The sequence below is a fragment of the Centruroides vittatus genome, unplaced genomic scaffold (genome assembly GCF_030686945.1).
Source record: "Centruroides vittatus isolate TY-2023 unplaced genomic scaffold, ASM3068694v2 scaffold_3293, whole genome shotgun sequence".
Lineage (NCBI taxonomy): Eukaryota > Metazoa > Arthropoda > Arachnida > Scorpiones > Buthidae > Centruroides > Centruroides vittatus.
This window is the reverse complement of record NW_027122702.1, coordinates 85,774-108,905: the sequence shown is the minus strand read 5'-3', so window position 1 is coordinate 108,905 and position 23,132 is coordinate 85,774. Positions and strand designations below refer to the sequence as shown.

The window sequence follows — 23,132 nt, the reverse complement described above, 5'->3', positions numbered from 1 at the left end:
ATTAACATAGGTATTATACCTATAGAACAAAAAATGTAATTGAACTTAGGCTTTTTGCATAATTTGTGCTTTAAAAACTTTTAATATTAAAATTATTGATTCACATACTCCTCAAATAGATATAATCCATATCTTTTCGCGTTTTGGAAATTTACTATTCAGCCGGGAAACTCATTGCATCAAACTGGAGGCAGCAGCAACATTTTTTTATTGTTCTGAAGGAGAAATTGTTTTCGAACGTCTATAATACCCTTAGATTCTTCATTCTGTTTACTTTCCTATTCACAATACATTAACTTTAATCGAGAACTAAAGACACGAGCCAATAAAAAAAAAAAACAAAAATTTAATCAAATCCACAGCATAGCCAGTTGTAACGAGTTGCCACGAAAACGCTCGTCCATTTTGACATCACCGAATAGGACTACGGTTTCCATGATTTTAAAAGCCGGTTCACACTATGAACTCCGCAGCGACAATGCAGAACGTTTATAGGCTTTAGGCTCTGCATTCTCGCTGCGGAAGAAGCGTGTAATATTCCACAGATGCCTGGCGCAGTAATGGTGGTATAATTCCGCGCCGCGGCCGAATTGAAATTTTCTCAATGTAGAAAAATGCAACTTATTTCACTCTTCAACCGCTCGTGATGACGTCGCGACTTAAATTCTGCGTTGAAACCGCGATGGTGAAAAATATTGTTTATATTCCGTTTTTGCTACTTGTCCAACTCCATTTTCAATACTCGGGATTTTATAACAACTAAAATACGCGGAAGATAACGTTTTCAGAAAATACGTGAACAAGTAGACAACTGTTTACGAACGTGGATAACAACTGTTAAAGAGAGAAATCTAGCTTTAAAATAGTCTGAGACAATTTCAATTTATTTGACCGAAATGTATAAGAAGTTTAAAGTATTCTCTACCGATTTGCAAATTTTCATTAATAAAGAAGTTAGTTTTACTTTCCCAGCAGTTATGTATACATACATAACAAGGGAAAGTATTGCAATCATATCAAATTTAACTCCAGGTTTTTGCAATTCTTCACGTTTTGAGAAGACCCGAACCCTAAAAATGTCAAAAAAAAAAAAAAAAACAGAAAAAGGTCCCATGTGTGCGTTATAAAAATTATTTATTATAATCTCGTAACAGATCGCGCATGCACAATTTCATTTATTATGATTAATAATATGAAATCTTATTTTTAAAATAACTTTCATAACAGCTGGGAAAGTTTCGCAACTCGTTGCAGCAGTTTTTAAATATCCTCCAATAACCTCCAAATTTTCAAAATATTTTATTTTGACCTTTTCGTTCGGAGTATGTTATTTGAACATGATACATACTCAAATTAAAGCCTCTTCTGTGAATGAACTGTATCCTCATTGCTACCGAACGTGTGTATTGTGACAGTTTTCTTATTGCTCATGATTATGAAATACAAGAGGTATCGAAGGTTGTTCAGTTTGTTCACAAAATTAAATATTGTTCGAACTATGCTAATTTGAAATCATGAACGGCAGATTTTGCCTCAATTCAAAAGCCTTTGACACTTCTCCTAACCTGTTTGTTTTTTGATACCAGGAAAAGAACACAATAAAACAAAATCACATAGATCAGTTACAAATAAATGCTATTTATTTGTGACTATTTAAAACAAGTTAAATATTGTGTTTCCCTGTTTTTAATGTTGCCAGTTCTTTTAGCTTTTGAGTTTTTATTATACAGTTGTAATAATTCATGTCACATTACAGATAACGTATATATCTATAGAATATGTATTTTTTTATAATAATGGTTTGAATTAAATACTTATAATTGTGCAATTATATAGACTTGTGCTGCTGTTGCATTCTGATTCTAGAAATTTGGGCGATCCAGTTTCTCTTCTGGAACTGGAACTGTGGAAGTACTGTATTTCAACGAATCGTTTCATGGGAACTGCCTAGCAGTGGCGTGCCGTCATTGGAAGCGGTGGAAGCGCCGCATCCACCTTTCAATGACCTTCCCTTGTATTTTCTAAAATATAAATTTTCATATTTTAACGTACTTTGAATTAATTAAAATTAATATTTTATTATAACTGCATTATGTAGCTTATTAAAAAATTTTATGCTATATGTGAAAAAAACGATAAGATTGCTATTGTATATTCGAATGTCAGTGGCGGAATGGAAGCGCTTCCGAGACAGCTTTCAAGGCGAGAATAACTGAATGGTGTAAAGCAGCCAGAGGGCATTGGCGCATGCGCTTTACAGAGCACCAACCTCAGCCGGTTTAGCTGGTGGAAGCTACACACGTGTAACGCTTCCAACGATTCTATCCCTTAGCCACTGAGTAGGAAGCTTTCTAAGTGAATTGTTTAAGATTTAAAAAGTAAAGAGTATTCAATGTTATTTTTATGTACGTTTTATTGCAAAGTTATATTTAATTACATTATAATTAAAATAAAATTATAATTATATTGACAGATTTTGAGACATAAAATCTTTAGAATTTTTACCACTTGTAGATGTTTTTCATAATATTAAAATTATTAACAATTTTTCCGAGCGTGTTTTAATTCTTTAAATTAAGTAAATTTTATGGGAAATTTTTTGATTGATCTAAATTACGTAGCGAATCGCAATATTTATATTCGTGTCCGGACTATATTGATAAGTAACTCTTAAACATAAAACATATTATAATTGATGTCAATCCGAACAAAGACGTACTAAAAGAATTATATGATTTAATATTATTAATTTTTATGGTATCATCTACCAGTGCGTCTGTTGAGCGCAGTTTTTCGACCACGGAGCGAATTCATACATTGGCCAGGAACACTCGGTCGGAGGAAAAATTGTCGTCGCTAGCGTTGCTTTTGATATAAAAAGTGCTTTTAAATACGTTGATGGAGTCGACGACCAGCGACTTTTATGATAAAGTAATTAACGACTTTGCGGAAAAAATCGCCGAATAGAGTTAGTTTATAAAAAAACTTAAAAAGTTTTTCTATCGTTGTTTGTATCGTATCAATTTGTATTATGTATGTATTATTTGTATTTTAGAACTAAAATACTGGAAACGACAAAAATAAATAATTTATGTATTTGTTTAAACTTTTATGGAAATGTGATGTACCGGACAGGTCTGACCCGTCACGAAAGACGCGAAAAACGGTTAATTTAGAGAAAAATTTATTAGTTTAAAAAAACATAGGTAAAAGTCGCTTGTAGTCGGATACCCATTGTTTATATCAAACTGCCGGGCAGAAACCATAAATCGCGGAAGGAATTCGTCCTATGATCGGTGGAAGATAGAATTCATCTTCGATTTTGACTTTTCTCACTCTCCAGGTAAGAGTCTCGTTACGTTTAGTAACCAGGGACCGACCACTCGGGAAGCGTGATTGAGGGAGAACGACCAATCAAAATGGACGAAAGAAAGAACGGAGATTGATATAATCTCCTACAATCGAGGACACCTGGCACTCTGTTAACGTTCCGAATAACCAAAACACCGTGTGTCAACGCGCAAAAAAAAAAAAAAAACAATTTCTCGTCTATTGTGCCAACCTGTAACCCGTAGGCCGGATGGCCGAGCGGTCAAGGTGGCAGCCTACCGCTCTGTAGGACCCGGGTTCGAATCTCGACGGGTCGAAAAATCCCCAGGAATTTTTCGGGGGTGGTCCGTTCAGTTACGTCTGGCCCCCGTCCCTCACCACCCGGTCGCCCCATTGTGGGCTTGGCCGAACCCATAATGGCTTGCAAAAAGAGGCCCTCTTAGTGCCCACAGGGCGGAAAGAGTTTTAAAAAAAACCTGTAACCCGTGCCACTTCGGACGTAGACCGAGTCCCCGACTCCAACAGACGAAGTCTCCCCGTGCCTTACAGACTCGTTAACGCCACTGTCCCGGGGCCACTTTCGATCGACCATCAAAGAACCACATCGACGCTCAGGACGTCGGAACGGCCGATTGTCCTAAAGCAAACTATTTTGTACATAGTGTATGTTTATTTTATGTTAAAATAAACGGGTTTTGTCAGATACTTGTCGTCTTTGTCTCTATAGCCACCACCCATGTACGAATGAATCCTAGATTATTACTGAAGCGCAATTAACTGATTGCCCCTGGAAGTCGGCTTCTTACAGAAACACAGCTTCCCTATCATCAAATGTCACGGCACGCCACTGCTGCCTAGTATGTTTTACGGAATGGAATCAACGAGTAGAAAGCATTATTCCTTTTTATCTACGTGGAAACGAAATAGAAAAAGTGAAATATGAAAACAATGATCACAAGAAATGTACGAGGTAAATCCAAACAAAAACATAAAATTGTGCCAAGTAAAAACTTATGACAATTAGACGACAGTTAAACTTTTTCTTGGGAATTTTTGTCTGATAAAGATAAGCCTGGCACTTGGAAGCGGTCAGGTTTTGAAATTTCACAAATTTTCGGATGACCCAATAATAATAATAATAGAACGGAAAGTAAAGATAAAAACTGGAAAGAAAATCAGTCAATACGCTTGGATCTATAGCAGGCATTTCCATGAAAATACGAAGTTACTAGTATTAAGTTTATAGAACACTTTTTAATTTATACGTTTCATAAAACGTTACTTCGTGTAAGTAGAATGACTTTTATTTGATAAACACTATCTGATGTACGCTTAGTAAATGTAGACTAACTGTAAGCAGCACTATGTGCCTAGTCAAATCTATATCTAAAGGTGAAGAAATGCTTGTCAAAATTCTAGTTGAACATACTACTGACGACATGGGCGTCTTCAGAAGGGGACAACGAGGCACTTGCCCTTCCCTAGGATCGAGTAAAAATATTCCATAAGTTATAATGGCAAAGATGATTGAGATATGTAACTTTACATCCTCCGCTATGGGAGGATTTGACGCGACACTGTATTCAATAATCTACTTTGAAAAAATCCAAATAAATAGATCAGTTTTCCAAATATTTTTCTGTTTAAATGTTTTCAGTTCTTTTAACTTTTTGAATTTACGTCAAAGTGTTGTATTGACAGCATTATGGCCGAGCGGTTAGAATGGCAGCTTGTTGCTTTGGGGGACCTGGGATCAAAAAACTATCGAAAATTTTTTGAGGATGGTCTGTCACCACCCGGCCACCCTATTGTGGGCCTGGTGGAACCTATAATGGGCTTGCTAAAAAGACCTTGGTGTCCATAAGGCGGAAAGAGTTTAAAAAATAAACTGTTATAATTATTTACGCCATACTAAGTAAAACCACAGATTATGCATTTTTTTATGTTATTTTGTATTTATTTTTCTCGGGTTTTTGAGGGTGTGGAATTTAAAGAGGCTGATACAAACAATGGTCCTAGTAACTAAAATGTGAATTTATTGACCCGACTATTTATAATAATGAAACAGCAAAAAACAAAAAGTTGCTCGGGCTTGCGAAACAAAGATAAAAGATCATTCTTGTCCCAATGCATAACTTTGGTGGATCCAATTTCGCAAAAGCATTACTGCTGCTTCAACATTTAGCTATTAGTTATGAGAGAGTAGTCCAGCTGCTTCCAAGGAGTTTAAAAACCCCACGGGGTGTATTGCTGCCTGAACTTCCTCGAAAACAGAATCAATGGATTTATACGTTGTATAAGTTCCTGGAAGTTGTGATTGGATATGCAAATTCAGTTCGGCAATGCATTTGTTTTTTGATGTTAAATTGTTCTCTTGTATATCCATTTGTGGTTTATGTTGTATTATCAAATTAGTGCCGGATCTTCAGTTAATTTGCCATCACCGAGACGCAAAAGTTGCGTAGCAAAATTCTCTGCAGATCTCTCAAGGAACATAAGGGTCCATCTATTGGAAGGGATAACTTTTTAACTGGATTCCACAGTAATGTTGCCTATAGGCAGGCATTAACCCCTTTCGCTGCGTTTTTTTAAATTTTTTTAATTAATTTTGTTTAATTACATTAAAAATAATAAAAACGAAAAAACGAAAGAAATGTGTTAATTTTGAAGAAAAAGCTTCAAAGTACAATTTCCTTTTTCTTGCCTTAGCGCGAAACTTGACACCCATGAGTCACTGTTTACACAGCTGGATGACCTTGAGAACAGCTGGTGTTGTGTTTCGCGGGACATTCTCATGAATCTCTCGGGAGGAGAAGGGTAAAAAGTAGGGTGAATACTAGATGGCGGGATATTTCAAAAATTTCTTTTTAATTACGATTTTAATTGAAATTTCCGACCCCCCGACTTAATTAATCGTATATATAAAAAATCAATTAATTAAAAAAATTAAAAAACTATTGGATGTTGTTTTTTGACATCAGAAAATAGCTTTAAATAACTTTACCGAAGTAAAATCGGCGCGCTAGAACTTTAGAAGGATGAATAAAGTTCCATAAAAAAATCCCATAAAAAAAACAATTAAGCGTTAATCGCGCGATCATTAAGGGTTAATTAAAATCGCAATAAAATTTTTTCGCGCGGGTAAAAATTTTTCAAAAAATTTGGGACTGAAAAAACATCGAAAATTCAAAAAAAATTTTTTTTCCCCCAAAAGACCGTTTTCTGTGTAACGCTATGTAAGCCGCTCGAACTGAGTTCGAGCGCGGGTACGAAGCTCTCAAAAATCCAAAAACCAACAACAATCGGCATTTATTTATGCTTTTTGACAATGGATGGTGCTACATGTAAAGGACGTAGAAACTCCTACCTCAACATTTTAGGGAAATATATAATTTAGTGTCTATTCCGTTGTCTAAGTAATACTCATACGAACTTTAGTTCAGATCGGTTTAAGAATAAAGATTTGTATAAATGACAAACCAACAAAAATTGATTTTCATATACTGTAGATAGATTATATATCATTTCGTGTTAACCGTTTTATAATAATGAGTTAAGTAATCGTAATTATGCAATTATATAGACACTCGCTGCTGTTGGATCATCGGTTCTCGATCGATACAGCTGATTTATTGTCCCTTCTGCTCAACATTGCTTCTGTTAATAGTTTTTCTGGTAATGTGATTCTCTACATACGTGACGACGTGTCTTTAATACACTTTTAACAGATTATAGGCTATATTTCAACTCGGAACAATTTTTTAAGAGGCTAGGCTATGTGACCAAACCTAGCCCCTTATCTCATTTTAGTCCTGGATAGTAACTAATCTATCTAATAATCCTGCTAATCTCCCACTTTCGCTGGTCTCGTAGTTTGAGGACATTCCTATGTAAAACAAAAAATGTTTACAGATGTATAATTTTGTTATACGTCTGTTTTTTGTTTCTTATATTCTGTAGATGGAGTGCGCGTGTGTAGTCTAAATCTTCCTTTTCATCTCGTCTGCCCGCGTGAAACTTCTGTAACTTGAAAGTTCTTTTTCAAATCTTCCAACCACGACCAGTTTTAAACTATCCACAGTTTTTAAAACTTTATTAATCCTCTCTACAAATTTTTAGCTATCCCAAAAAGCTTATATTCCATCCAGATAACGTGGCTATTTTCTCTAGCGTATTAAAAAGTCATTTATTTTCTGATTTGGCAAATCTGAAAAGCTGCGAATCATACTTTCAAATATGGCGAACTCTATCATTTCTTAAAGAGCGTGTCTGAAGTTTGGTGGTTCTCTTCTCTCCGTCCTTTTCAACTATGGATATATTTACACGATTGTTGAACGGATTCCACTCTTATAATCAATACAAAGATTTATGAATGATGATGAATGGGCGCGGCTGGATACTCAAGAACAGGATCCAACAAATCTGGGATAGACTGCCCACGAAAAATTCCCGAGGAGTTACTAGTCTAAACTCGATTCCGGAACACCCAGAGCCGCCATCGTGTTAGGGACTAACTGGACGCTTCTCATGAATGAACTACAGAGGTACGCCCGGATGGTTGAGCTGTTAAAAATAAATCCATTTTAGGATTTACTATTATTAAATAAAACCTAACTTTTTATGGATTATTTTAAACATTAAAATTTATATTTATGATTTTATTTTTAAAAAAGTAAAATCATAATTTAAAAAAAAGAATCATGTATGAAAATAACGGCGAGGTGGCGCTAGTAGAACGAAGAATGTTTAAAGATGTCGAGCGTTAGGCAGATTCCTTTAACTTGCAGCGGACACACGCGGCCAGTTGTCGATTTGGCTTTTAGTCAAATTACTCGTTCTGGCTACTACTTAATCTCCGCTTGTAAAGGTGAGCCCAATTCACCAATATATTTCCAATGTTTTGTGCATATCTCGAGTTTGCATTCGATTCCTTGCTTGAAATGAAAGGAATGTCTCTCCAGCATCGTGCAGTCTATTCTCGTTTATTCGGATGGAAGAGAGTGAAGAAATCCACGTGTCCTTTCTTACTCTACATTCAAATACCAAATTATCAATTTAATTACTTTTATTTTAATATAAATATTAAAACAAACTGTGAAAATTATAATTAACTGGAAGATTTTTGAGGAATTATGAATGTAAAACTAATTTTATGCACGTTTTTTTGAAGAATTTAATATTTATACTTGAATTATTGCTGATGATATAAACAGGAAAGTAAACAAGTTTTTCTTGAAAAATCTTATCAGAAACTGCACACTATTATCTGCCTTGGATAATATAATAATAAACAAAATAACTGGTCCTTTTGACTTGCTATAAGTATAAAGTGTGGCTTTGTTGGAGCCAAATTATACAAGAGTCCCAAACGTTTTTGCCGAATACCAGTCTTCGGGGAAAGCGGTCTCCATGTCTTCCTCTCGGAAGACCAGTCTTCGGGTCGTAAAGTATAGTTTTGTATAATTTTATTCGGATGAGTGTTTTATTCTTATCTGCCTTACTGTGCTAGTTTGTTTATGTGCGTGTATAAACTAAGGTGTTGAAATCAATTGAAAGATGCGACTAGTATGATTTTGACTTGCAGAGTAATTATTATTGAGTTTGCATTTGTTATTTGTGGTTTTCCTGACTAAATTTAACCTGTACTTTTAACTTTTTGTAAATGTGTTTTGTACTTTCAATTAAATATCTAGTTTTTTCAAAGACATGGGTTTCTAAATGTTGATTGCTTGTTTCTATTCCTATACTTTGTGGAATTCCAAAATAGGAGACCTTATTTATCAATCCTTTTGTATAGAAACATATGATACTCTATCTATATACAGAGTTCTCCTGCCCTTTAGCAGTATATTTCTTTTTATTTATTTGTATATTAATTACTTTATAAAGTATTTTGAAAGATATATATTAAAATTGAATATGATTTTATTAAATATTTTATAGTAGTAAAATGTTATCTTGTTATGTAAGTGACTCATTCATTTGCATAAAATAATGATGTAATAATTAAGATTCATACTGTTGGATTAGATTTAATGACAAATCAAATACTGTTCTGATTACTGGATATATATAAATTTTTTTTATATATATTATTGAGAAATACAATGACTAAGTTAAAGTTCAATTATAACTTTTGTAACTTAATTTGCAAATGTATAAAGTAGAGATGAAAATATCATAATTAAAGTTTATTAATATTCACCCCATTAACAATATTTTAATAATTTATAAAATCTCTTTTTAAGCTAAAAATCAAAATATTACTGTAGATAATATTTTAACGTTAATCACGGTTTGAATTTTAATTATACGCGATTAATACTAATAAAATAATGGAGTTCTGCCGTGTGAGTTGTCTCCGACATATGGTAGACAAAAACTAAACTGTTAGATATTGTATACAGTAGCCTATATAGAAAGTTTCAAATCATTTTATTGAGACATTACCCATAGTATCTTTCAATGTATGATATACTATATATATTATATAGCTGATATGGGCAGCAAGATTTACATAAGACAACAGGAAAATGCTTAAAAATCTAGTAAATTATCTTGTTGTTTATTGTAGTTCAAGTCTGCTAAAAAATACATGGAGCAAAATGAATTTCTTCAATAAATTATTAATAGTTTACACAGTTTAGTATCATGGTAGAGCTGATATATTTGATATAATAGAAAACTATAGCATATTTTTGCTTTTGAACAAGGGTGTTCAAACTCTGCAATTTGCATCAGTGATATATAGTTGGTATATCACCCATTGAAAACATATGTAGTGACTGTTTATACTGAAATATTGTTATGTTAATCTCTAAGTTAAATAATTTGACCAAACACCAGTTTTAGTTGGTAATATTTGTGGTGGCCTGCTAGAGTTATGATGAAAGATGCACAGTGATTATTAGGAACACTGTTCTACTCTGCATTAAGGATTGCACTTTATATCTATTGTCTAAGTTGACCCCTAGTTTTGGAAAGATTTTTTCAGAGAGAAGTTTGACTTTTATATTGATATTTACAGTATATAATGTTGTTCTCAAACCTCCATAGTTTTAAACTGTTCTGTAAAATCCATTTGCATAGATATGTGAATGAAATGTGTCATAGAATGTTCATCAGTACTTTGTTTCACGTGTATGTATGTACTTGAAAGGGTTATTGTTACTGTGTAGTGTGACTGGACTTCTACTGCCACATGGTCTAGATTACTGGATTGGTTGGTGTAACCCTATTCCTTGGCCTGTCTGGTCATCTATCACCTTTTGAACTTTTTTCGTGAGTAGTTCAAGGACTCTGTGTATGCTATAAAAGTGTCAGACATGACATAAGAATTGTAGATACCCTTTACTTAGACATGGAATTGAAATCACTGTGCAGACCAGATATTATGTACACCATGTCAGAAGCATGAGGAAATGTACTGATTTAATGCAGTAACTGACTTTTTCAGATCCACTTTCTATTACCATTGTCTACAGTACTGTACTCATATTTCTTTATCCAAAATTAATCCACAAAATTAGAGTGGTTGTACACCCTGTAAGTGAAAAGTTTTAACTAATCAAATTATTTTTAAAATTAGTAAAAAGCTGACAAAACATTTTTGTATTTGTTATTAAAAAGATAATGATACCTTGATTCCAAGGCCAGAATGTCTTGATTTTTGGATCTATTTAACATTCAATAGACTGAGATAATCCAAAGATCACCTCATGTTAATTGGAAAGAGACTGGCTCCAAGAAGTACAGTTAACTAAGGATTCTACTAACTATGTTATCTCTTACCACAATTATAAGAAACTGTAGATTTATATTATTCCTGTAACAGGGTATGCAAAGGAGAGGAGGACTTCGTTGTTATTTCAGCAGCATAGACAAATGAATTAAAAATAAAATAGAATCATGAGAGTTAGTCATTTATAACTATTTGTTTATTTGTTTTTTCAAAACTGTGTTGTACTAATTTTTGAGAGTATAAAACACAAGATCATGTTATTAATTGCCACGTTATTTGTTAACATGCATTAAGCCACGTGATTGATTAATAACACAATCTTGTGTTTTATACTCTCATTTATAACTAAGTTTTTTTTGTTCCATTAATATAAACTGTGCATTTAAAACATTATTTTATGATCAATACCAGTAGTGTTCAACACACCTTCTGCAAACCTGTCCCGAGCATCCCACAAAAAAGATTTGAAAGTTTTTATTGCAAATTTATTCCACCATACAATAATATATTAGTTTATTCATATACAATAGAGAGGTTGCAGCCTACATTTTCATTGCCAAAACATGTATGTCGGATATTCAGCATGGCCTTCCTGTAAGCCTAGAAGTTTGGAACATCAAGCATGATTCCACTGACGTTCGAAGGCTGTGCTGAATGTTCAAAGTACACGTTTTCACGATAAAAATGTCAGCCGCAACCTTCCTATTTTCATGTTTCTACTTTATTCAATGTAATAAAGTTTATTAGTTTATCGCTTCAATATATTATGAGAATAGTAAACATGGAATTGCTTATTGATTTTTGAATATATTGTGCTAATGCTCCGTGTAATAAAAATTATATGAAAAATGTTCTGCATCAATAGAAAGCTAGAGACTTTTAGACCCTTGCTTTTATGACTTAGTTTTGTTCTTGGAAAAACTGTTACTTAAGTCAACATATTCCTCATAGATTCAGTTGCATAATTTTAAATTATATTCTTGAAAATATAGTTTGAACTGTATAATACCATTTCATATGGTTATAGGAAAAGGCGTTTTATTCAGTCATAGTAAAAATATTTCTATTAGTCATAAAAGTGGAATATTGTTAACTAAATCTATTATCATTTTCTCAATAATAATAATATTTGACAAATTTATTTTTAAAAAATTTAAAATATCGATATTTATTTATTTACAATATAACTGGTGATGTCATTAAGACAATGCCAACTCTCGTACAACAAAGAAGCAACAGACCCAATAAAATAAATGAAACAGAAATAAAAGAATAAAACAAAAATATAAATAATTAAATAAAGTAATTTTTTGCAAACAGCCTTAAATTTAGTGAATTCAACGAAGTTTATCTTCAATTTTTATAGCAGCTTTTTGGTAGCAGTAAAAAAAAGATTTAATGGTAACATTAAGACAACAATATGGAGAGTAGAAACATATAGTATTTCTAGTATTAATGGAGGGGATATGAAGGTAAATATATTGGGATGAAAGTAGACCATTAAAATATTTATAAGTACAGTACATATCCAATTGAAATATTCAATGCATTTATAGAAATTAGGCAAACCGAGGCAAACATATGCAACTTCAGGGCAGTCTGTAAATAGAAGGTTAGAAAGTCTGTTAAGTAAATATAAATTTTAGCCAATTCTGAATAAAGTTTTATTTAAGGTTGATGGAGGAACAGAAGCCCAAATAGGTAGGGCATAGTCTATTGTAGACTGTATGTTGGTGAATAAAAGGAAATAATACAGAATAAAAGGGAAAACTGTTGTAAAATTTAAGATAGAATTAGATTCATTTTATCCTTCAAACAGTTAATGGATTGAGAAATATTTTTCTATATGTGGATTATTTCAAATACAATATGTTAATCATAAGTAGTTGAAGACAGATAGTATCAATAGATAAAGTTTATCATAATAATAAACCAAATAGTTTTTGAAATTAATATTGAAGTTATGAAAAATGCATCTATCTACATAACTGAATATATTTCTTATTCTGAACTGTATTTCTGTGTTAAGCTGATTTTTTGTTTATGGATATTTAATAATAATAATTATTTAGTCCAAAATAGATGGAAGATGATGGAAAAAAATAAAATGTAAACTGTGCAATACATCTGTTATTGAGATAGGTTATGCTGCATAAAAAATATTCAAGAAAGCAATATTTATGTAAAGATAAAAGTAGCATATCTGTATTTAATGACATTAATATCCTATTATCTTTATTACAGTCTGTATCCCAATTATGTTAACTTGGTATTTCTCTAAATCAGTGGTACTCAAATTTTGGTTTGTAGACCAGTGCTTGGGCCACAAGACTTCACTTAAAATTTCAAAATTTTATATATGTTAATAAAACTGTTTAAAAAGTTTTTTTTAAAAACATATAAAGCAGAATGAAGTGATAGAGTAATTATTCAAACACTTCGTGTGGACTGATGGTCAAAATTGACTGGGAAAATTACTCAAACTGCCCAGAAAACCATTTTCTCAAAATGATTAGAACCAAATTTTGTTGTATTTTTCATACTAATTCAGTCTAAAAATTAAAATTACAAAAATACGTTTCAATTCCATTTTCCATTTTATAATTATTTTAATTTAATTTCACAAAAATACTAGATTGGAATGCAAAAAACTGGCAATTGACACAGTTTGGGAAGTACTGTTTTAGATAACTATGTTTCTTTTTTAATCTTTATAAATGAACCATTCTATTGATATGAATGATGCACCTATCTTCGTGATAAGATATAGTTGATGTTATTCTTTTATCCTGTGATAATCTAATAAGTGAAAATGTTTCTAGATTGGGCTTATAGTTAACAACTGAATACTGAATTATAAATGTATTTTTCTTAGAAATGCTATTAAAGCTTAAACATTAAAAATAGTCAAGTGAAATCAAGCATATTTTTGCATTTAAATGCAAATAAGCTTGAATTTGAAAATTTAAATTCCAAATTTATAATTGGCACTCATAAAAAAAATATCCAAAAATTGAAGACTGGCTGCAAATAAATTTATAAATTATACATAAAAGACAGAATGCAGTAATTGTTTTTATTAAAAGTTTGTATTGAAAATCTGCAAAATATGTTCTAAGTTAATAGAATAGTCATTAATTAGAAAAAAGAAGTTAACAGATCTGTAACACAAAATAGTTTATAAAAATGTAAATTCTCTTAAATTTTATAAATGTATGAATGCATGGCTGCTTCAGTATTATATCTTGATTTTTTTTGAGTTTAAACATGACTTGAAACTAAGCCGAAATCTTGAACTAATGATTTTTCTTTTTTCAAATTCAAGAGATCGGTAAATTAACTGTTTTGTCTATATGTATATATTGTTAACTCTGCACTCTGGGCTTTTTTAATAAGCCTATTTTGGATTTGACCAGGTCTTCAACTGAGTACCAGGAGGTGAGAGACGGGGCCCAACATATCTGAATGGATCCGCTAAAAAATTCTTGAGGTTTTTTGACCCATCCAAATTTGATCCTGGGTAAAATCTTGAGTTTGCAGATAATTTAAATTTATTGGGTATTATTGAAAATTTGTTGTGAAAAACTGGTAGCTTGTAATAATTATTATGTAAAATGCATTAAGTCTAACTCAATAATTATCATATATTTTAAAGAAATAAAATTTTTATATTGTACAAATGTTTAATTTGGATGCCGTTTAACAAACAGATGGAAAACCAATGCTCAGACAGGGAGATACCGGAGATTGGATAGGTACTTTTTTCGGTCACAAGGGTGCCGTATGGGGTGTGGCATTAAATGCCGATGCCACACGTGCCGCTACTTCGGCAGCAGATTTTATGGCTAAAGTAAGTAATGTAAATATTAAGTTATGTACATATAAACTCTCAGTTATATTTATTTATGTAATTTTTTTATAATTATAGTTATGGGATGCTGTTACTGGAGAAGAATTATATAGTTTCACTCATCAACACATTGTTAAAAGTGTCGATTTTAATAACGAAGGAAATAAATTACTTACAGGAAGTAATGAAAAATTAATTCGTATCTTTGACTTAAACAAACTTGATGCAGGTAAGTTTTTATTTATGATAATGTGATACACAGGATATGAATATTCCATACATTTTAAAGCAAGCATATTTTTATTGGCTAATATATTCACTTAGAAATATTAAATTAATATAATTATACAGCTGTTCTGTTAAATGTTTAATTAATTATATTACTTAATTATCTCAAACTACCAATTGTTGGAGATATACAAGGTTAGAAAATCGAGATCACATCAATAAAAGACTAATTTTATTTGTGACACGCATTTTGGTGTTCAGTTGGTAGTTTGAGATAATTAAGTAATTCATTGGAGGCAAGAAGCTTACAACTGCATTTAATTATACTTTTATAAACTTTCCAACAAAAATAGTACATATAAATTTGTAATTTATTAACATTAAAAACAAACTTCTTTCTATATCAAAGAAAATATTAAAAGAATATGCACCAGAGCATATTTTTAAAATCAAAATGACTATTTTTAATGTTTATAAAACTATGAACTTATAAAATTTAGTCATTATGCTGTATATAAATGGATAATTTTGAATGGGTGTAAAATTCTCTTCTCTCTTAACTGACAATTCATTGGAATAATTTGTAATATTTTATATAAGTACAGTTGATTAGTTATTTACATAGCCACAAAGACTTAATGTATTTTCAGGATTATTTAAAATGCTAAAAATGTTTTGGGTTTCGATGATAAATATAAAAGTCCGTTGCAAAATTTTCCAAGATTTTTACACTTCATATTATTTTGTGTAAAAATTCTTTTTGGTATTAAACTATTAGAACATTCAGTTTTGTAATAAAATATTACATTGGATTAAAATTAGAATGAAATGAAATTGGAAATTGGTTCCGTATAATTTTATCTCAAATATTTCAAAGAATAATCTGAAAAATATTATTTAACTTCCTTTTTTTATCACACTGATGTAAGGTACTTTCACATGAAAACCATACAGCCTTAATATGTCAGTACCTTATATGAATCAATCATTTAATAGCTTTACATAATTTTAGCAATTTTTGGGCTAGAATTTGAAAAAATTGTAGACCGATAAATTTTCACTATCTTCTGTCTGTTCTTCCTTAATCTCGAGAACAGAGTTAGATAGATCAGTGTTTCTCAAACTTTTTGGTCCACGACTCCCCTTTTGCACTTAAAAATTTCAAAGGACCCCCAAAGAATGAGTATGTGTAGAAAAACATCCTGGATGGAGAGGGTGAATTTAAATGCAGGAGGAGTTCTTTTGTTTAATTAATCTATCCCATGTTGAAATTTCTCTGTTGCATGTTGCTTTGCGTTGAATTTTCATCAATGTTAAAACTAACAAAATTATTTCTTTATTTTTCACAAATAAAATAAATATATTAAAAAATATAAAAACAAAAAAATTATATTTTGAAGGTAATCTAGTCTCAAAACATTCTGATTCAGTACAACACAGTCCTCAGAAAAACAAGCAAAACTTACCACTCACGATGGGAAAAAAAAGACTCATTCAAATACTGGTGCATCCTTAAGTACCCTCTCATGGTCATGCCAGTGCTGCCAGCTAAAAACGCATATCAACTAAAATAATATCGGATTAGCCCAAGACATAGCCAAATATTGCAGTGCCATAGCACTAGTGGAAATTAGAATTTGCCGACCGAAATGCTTTCAGTTGATCAGTTTTTAGATAATCAATGCTCTACTGTATTTTTAACTCGACTTGCCTACAGATGCAACACTGCTAGCAAACACCGTTCCAAATGTCAACGTTGTTCTATCATAGTTTAGGCAGAGAGTGGAACTCGGGAGATTTCCCAATAGCGCACAAATTTATGAATATTATATATACGCTCGTATTAAAATATTTATATTGTTTTTATTATTTATATGTGCAATTTATTTAAGTAAAAATTATTTTATATATTTTTTATTTCTATTATTTCTAAACATGAATCCATAGTAAATTTATTAAATATTTGAAAAAACATTGATCTGGCATCAATTTTTCAGTGATCCCCACTTTGAGAATCACTGAGGGTGCGTTTACTTTTGAGCTAATAGTGCTACTTCTGAACACCGGAAGTGATGTCATTAGCATGTGTATTCGTGCTTACACGTCCAGTTTGAAAGTAAATGCGAACGCTAACAAGAAATATGGAGGTTTCCTGCAAATAATATTGTTAAAGCTGCTATTTTAAATGTTGCGTTACAGATAGAACTACTTCATCCTCGTCTGATTCAGAATCATCTTATTTTGGATATAATTGTAGAAAAAATGAAAGTAGAAAAAAGAAAAGTAAGGTCAAATAAAAAAGATAGAAACTTTTATTGTGAAAAGACTACCTTTTTATAATCCAACCGATTTTAAACAGCACTTAGACTTACAAGAGAATCTTTTGAAAGTCTCCGTTATATGAACTTATATAGTTTTGGATTATTATTAATGCTGTTCATTTTTTATGGTTTATTTAATGCTCTGAACATAACATTTCTAGAGATTCCAGATGCGTATAAGGTAAAATTCACTTTTAATCATAAACAATGAGTTAAACTTAATTTTTTTCACATCTGTTTATGAAAAAAGTCATCTAAAGGTATCAAACCTTACACAATAAAAAAAGATCATTGTAAACATCTTATACAACAAATACCGGTAATTGAGATTTACCAATAAAAATATTTTCTGCCATTTATTTTTCCAAAAATAATTCCATTTTTATTACTTTGTACAGAAAGTAATTTTTTCATGGGAGCAGCCATATTGAATTAGTGCAAAGCTCGACAACGAACTAGCTAGCACTCCGAGCTTACCAATTTCGCTAAACATGACGTCACATAACTCTAAAGTATACACCAATGAGCGTGGTGCTTGGACGAAAGTATACAGGCTGAGTGTGCTGAGAGTAAAATTAGCTCAGAAGTAAACGTACCCTGAGATAGATGACTGACACGACTCTATTGTCAAAGGAAAAGTATGATATACAGGGGCAAGACACTACTAATTTGAGGTGGAGAGCATATATTTTGAATTAAATAAATTATAAAAATATGATTAAAAATTGCAGCCTGGCATTGGGATGGTGTCACAATAAATAATTACTCACTGTAGTTATTTTTATGTCATAAACGTTAATAAATTTCAGATCCAGTTATATTTAAAGGCCATTCTTCAGTAATAAGACAGTGTCTATTCCTTAAAGATGACAAAAGGATTGTAAGTGCTTCTGATGATAAAACTGTCAGGTCAGTTAATTTTCATGATTATCACGTGTTCTAGTTTTAGTCTTTACAATCTTTCATTAAAATTTATTTATAAATTATCAAATTGAAAATAATTTGTAGTGAGATATGATTTACTTGAACTGAATACTTTATTCACATCAACAAATAATGTGAATAAAGTTATTTTTAAATAAAAATTTTTCAAACAGGTTCTGGAACCGAAGCGATAAAGAAGAAATAAAGAAATTAGAATTTTCGGCAGCTCCTAGCAGTTTAGAGTTATCGACCGACGGAAAGATACTTGTCATAACGCACGGTCACACAGTCAGTTTTTGGGATACTGAAAGGTAAGAAATATTCTTAATAAATAACTAATACAATAATAATCATGATTCAATAAGTAAATTTTATCACATAATTAATGCTATCAAAATTAATAAGTCCTATAATAATGTTAATATTTGTAAAAATTCACTATTGTGATCAGCGGTTTAATAATAGTTAACTTAAAACTGCCTTGTCACTTAAAGATAATGATATCTCTTTGCATTATCAGTCTCAGTACAGTCGAATGCACAATGTTTACCTGTTATTGTTATCAGTTTAATCAGTGCTTTTATGGTATTTGGAAAAAACAAACATTAATTAGGAAGTATAGTGTATTCAAAATTTATTGCAACAAGTAAACTCTGATTGTAAATAAATTATTTATTTTGCTTTATGCTGACACAATGAAGCGACTTTCTTTCAAACACTTGGCCGGTTATTCATCTTTAGTCAGTTAGAATAAAGATGAGTAACCTGCCAAGTGTTTGAAAGAAAGTCACTTCATTGTGCCAGCATAAAGCAACATAAATCACAACACGGTTTCATTGGTATAAAAAAAAAATTATTTATTATTAAAAGTATTGAATTTTACAGTAGATTTATAATAATTCAAATGCTTTTAGAAATTTTTTCCTTCCTAAAGTCTTTTTATTAAACTATTTAAACATAAACATATTAAACATGTTTAATATGTTGTAATTCAAATTTATTCCAACTAAAAATGGGAATATTCAAATTCAGAAACTTCTTGTTGTTTCCAAGTGCTTGTACTAGGTATTCATATATATCTTACTTGTGACCTTATGAGCTTTCATGACAGCAAAGTAGCCAATTTGAGTACCAAGAACTTGTTTGTTGTTGTATAGTCAGAAATTCTAATAATAATACAGTAATATAGAGTCCAAGTTATTCTGTGATTTGACTTTTCTAGAAATTTTAGTACTCAAAGTAGTTTAGTTCAATCTCTGTAATTATCAACTTATTAATCAATCAGCTTGTTTTCAAATACTTGGTACTAGTTACCAACTGATCTCTACAAGGCAATCAGCAGCACTGTGTTATCCAATCGTCATCATTTTCACAAATTATTTGTTTCTTGCTCTCGATTCTCAAACTCATTCCTACTCTTGAAAGTTTCCAATTCATAAAAGCATTCAATAATGCCTTTGGTTAATTCTTAGAGATTGTATCCCTCTGTCCTTGACTTTCATTTCTGTGAAAATGTATTCCAAGAATGATTTCTAACCATTTGTCATGCTCTGTGATGACCATTACCATACCTAGAGGTGATATTACTTATCTACGAGCTGGAATATTAATTTTCTGTTTTGTTCTGGTTAAGTTACGTTTTTTTAACTAAAAACTTCTATTTCTACATTGGATGGGTTTCCAGCTTAAGAGAATTCTTCAGAACAGAGTTTACTACAATAAAACCAGCCTTAACACAAATAGTAAAATCACTGAGTTTTAATCACATAATTATATTTTGACAATCAAGATCTATATTTTTATTATTGACTTTAATCATATATAGTTTTCTTGGTCTAATATATTTGTTTCAAAATTTTGTTACATTAAGTGCAATGCAAAAAATGAATGTAATGCACTCATTAAAAAAAAAAAAAAGAATAAGATTAAAATGAACATACAAAATTTAAAAGAATAACAACTAACTCTGAGATAATAAGCTGAGTTGAAAATATAAATTAATTGATAAAAATTGAATTATTTTAATATATTCGGATATTGCAATGGAACAATAAGTTAAATAATCCGGTATAATTGTAATTGAATAAGAAATTTGAGTGTTTTTCAAGGGCATGCGAATGAATTCAATAGTTGAGATCAGACGACAAAGATTAAATGTAAATCGAAATAAAAGTGAATTTTATCTGCTATTAAATATTTTTAAAAAGTTAAATTACAGTAACATATTTAGGAAATACAGTATATTAATAGTTTTAAATTTAAATATATTTAAATTTAAAACTATTTTACTTTGAGTGATAGATATGTGCTATTATATATTCTAAAAATACTGCAAACACAATTTATTAGATTCTAAAAATTTGTTGTATCGACTTGAAAAGGAAGTTAAACGAGATGCTGATGATACTGCGCATTTCAAAACTATCAGAGTAGCATATTATGGCAGAATTTTCCTAATTTGACATTTATGGAGAAGTGTTGGATTATCATTTATTCTTGATTTTCAAACAGTAATTTTTACTGCAGATAATCTATTTTCTTAATTTATAATATGTATATGAAACTTACCTTATTTAAATTTGAAACAGTCACACAATACATTAACAATCTTTTTCTTTTTTTTAAAAAGCCTGTAACAAGTGAAAAATTCACTTGTTGACAAAAGGATTGTCATTATTGGCTACAATTTGAAAAAATTGTAGACCTATAAATTACTATTGTGTCTGTCTTTCCTTAATCTCAAGAATGGAGTTAGATAGATGAAAGTCATAGAAACCAGATTTGAAAGCTTAGGTGCAGGAGGCCCTGATTAACTATATATGAACTGGTTTGCACCAGAAGTTCATATATTTGAATGTTATTTCAAAAATTTCCCCCTAAAGGAGTTATAGATTTCCTGCTAGCAACTGAGTTGTGCTGGTAAAGTATGATGTACAGGGACAAGACACAACTAAATTTGAGGTAGAGAACATATATTTTATTTAAATCAAATAAATGATTTAAAAATTGCAGACTGGCATTGTGATGATGTCACAATAAATGTTTTTGAAAAAAAATAAAAGCAAGCAATCAATCAAGAATCCAAAAAATGTTAAAGTTTGAGTTTCATTTTCAATGGATAAATGCTCATAAGTTAAATTAGTTAGACCATGAAAAGGCATTTCTTACTGTAAGACATTTAGATGACCTCAAAAAACCTGCATTCAATTGCCTAATTTTCATGCAGAAGTTTTTCAAATTTTAAAGACGATTGTCTCCATTGAATAAGTAAAGAATATTTGTGATGTTCCTTCGAAAAACATGTTATTTCCATTTTTGTCTACAAAATTACAAAGTGTTAGTGGTTAAAAAATACTTTTACTAGGACATTTTTGAATAAAAATGGTAATCCTATTAAGTTGAAATAAATGCTCAAATTTTCTGTATTGCTGAAAAAGTTTTGGATTCTCTATTATAGAATAATACAGTATTTTCTTTTTCTGTTTAATAAAAACTATGGTGGTCCCATGTGAAATTCTGAACTTGGCACTTTGATAAGTGTATGTGTGAAAGTACCTCCATGTAGTAAATTACTTTAGTCCAGAGATACATACAATATTTACATATTAAAATACATTAATGTTCGTATTTTATGGTGAATTTTGATACGCCAATTTAGTTCCAGCAATTTCTGCTGTACTGACCAGTGAATCTTTTAAAATATGCATCAGAGTCCATTATAAGAGATATTTGGTATGGAATAATTTTTAATTTTATTTAACTTTTATTTTGTTGTGGTTTTTTCCATATCTTGACCCTACATAAATTTAGTGTCTACATTTTTAGGATTAGTGTTGCTCTAATTTTAAACATGTCAAAATACAATGTATACTTATGTGTGCTGTAACACATTTTATAGTTATGAGAAATTGAAGACTTTTGATATTCCCACACAAGTTAATTCGGCTTCCCTACATCCTGACAAATCAGTTTTTGTATGCGGAGGAGAAGACTTCAAAATGTACAAGTACAATTATCGGACGGGAGAAGAATTAGGTAAGTAACGTTTTAGGGTCGTATGTTTTAACGAGTGACAAATGACCGAATTAGCTTTTTTTCTGCCTCCAGAATCATTTAAAGGCCATTTCGGACCAGTTCACTGCGTCAGATTCTCTCCCGACGGCGAACTGTATGCCAGCGGGAGCGAGGACGGAACCCTACGACTCTGGCAGACCACAGTGGGCAAGACGTACGGCCTGTGGAAGTGCATTCTTCCCGGTGAATCCGTGGCTAATTACGAGGCGGGAGACGGAGTTACATCGGCTGCCGATCCTCCTCTAGTCAAATCAGACGCGTAGTCCAAAAAAAAAGTCCGTCTTTGGGACCGAACAACAGTTCTGCTACCGCGACTAATAATGTAACATCTAGTTGTCGACTGTATAATCATAATGTATGTATATAGAAATGTTGGTTACGTAATTAAATATTTTCTTTACACAAAATTTCAGATCCAGATGATAATTTCCACTTATTTTCTAAGAAAAAGCAGAAAACCGTGTTAGTTTTTAGAAAAAGATCACTTTCACAACTTTGTATGGTAAACTGATTGTAGGATAGACATTTTATAACTGTAGATCTTCAATTATTTGAATAATCTGGTTGTTTAGCTTGCTGATGGGCTACAATATTGCTTTAAACTGTCACGGTGCACTAATTTACTAATTGTCCCTAATTATACCTTTCAGAATATTCTAATTAC

The 23,132-nt window shown here is 31.2% G+C and overlaps 1 protein-coding gene across 1 annotated transcript; it reads left to right on the top strand.

Moving 5' to 3' along the window:
* Nucleotides 1-8,050: 8,050 nt before the first annotated feature.
* Nucleotides 8,051-22,875, top strand: wmd (serine-threonine kinase receptor-associated protein wmd). Its single transcript, XM_067286207.1, has 7 exons — nt 8,051-8,197; nt 14,782-14,921; nt 15,000-15,150; nt 18,280-18,379; nt 18,568-18,705; nt 22,293-22,429; nt 22,502-22,875. The coding sequence occupies exons 1-7, from the start codon at nt 8,083-8,085 to the stop codon at nt 22,729-22,731; spliced, it is 1,011 nt and encodes a 336-aa protein (XP_067142308.1). The 5' UTR covers nt 8,051-8,082; the 3' UTR covers nt 22,732-22,875.
* The last annotated feature ends 257 nt before the right edge of the window (nt 22,876-23,132 follow it).

Coding starts and splice junctions, on each gene's coding strand:
- wmd (XM_067286207.1), top strand. CDS start 8,083: ATGTCGAGCGTTAGGCAGATTCCTTTAACTTGCAGCGGACACACGCGG. Junction 14,922..14,999: donor CAGCAGATTTTATGGCTAAA/GTAAGTAATGTA, acceptor TTATAATTATAG/TTATGGGATGCTGTTACTGG. Junction 15,151..18,279: donor CTTAAACAAACTTGATGCAG/GTAAGTTTTTAT, acceptor AATAAATTTCAG/ATCCAGTTATATTTAAAGGC.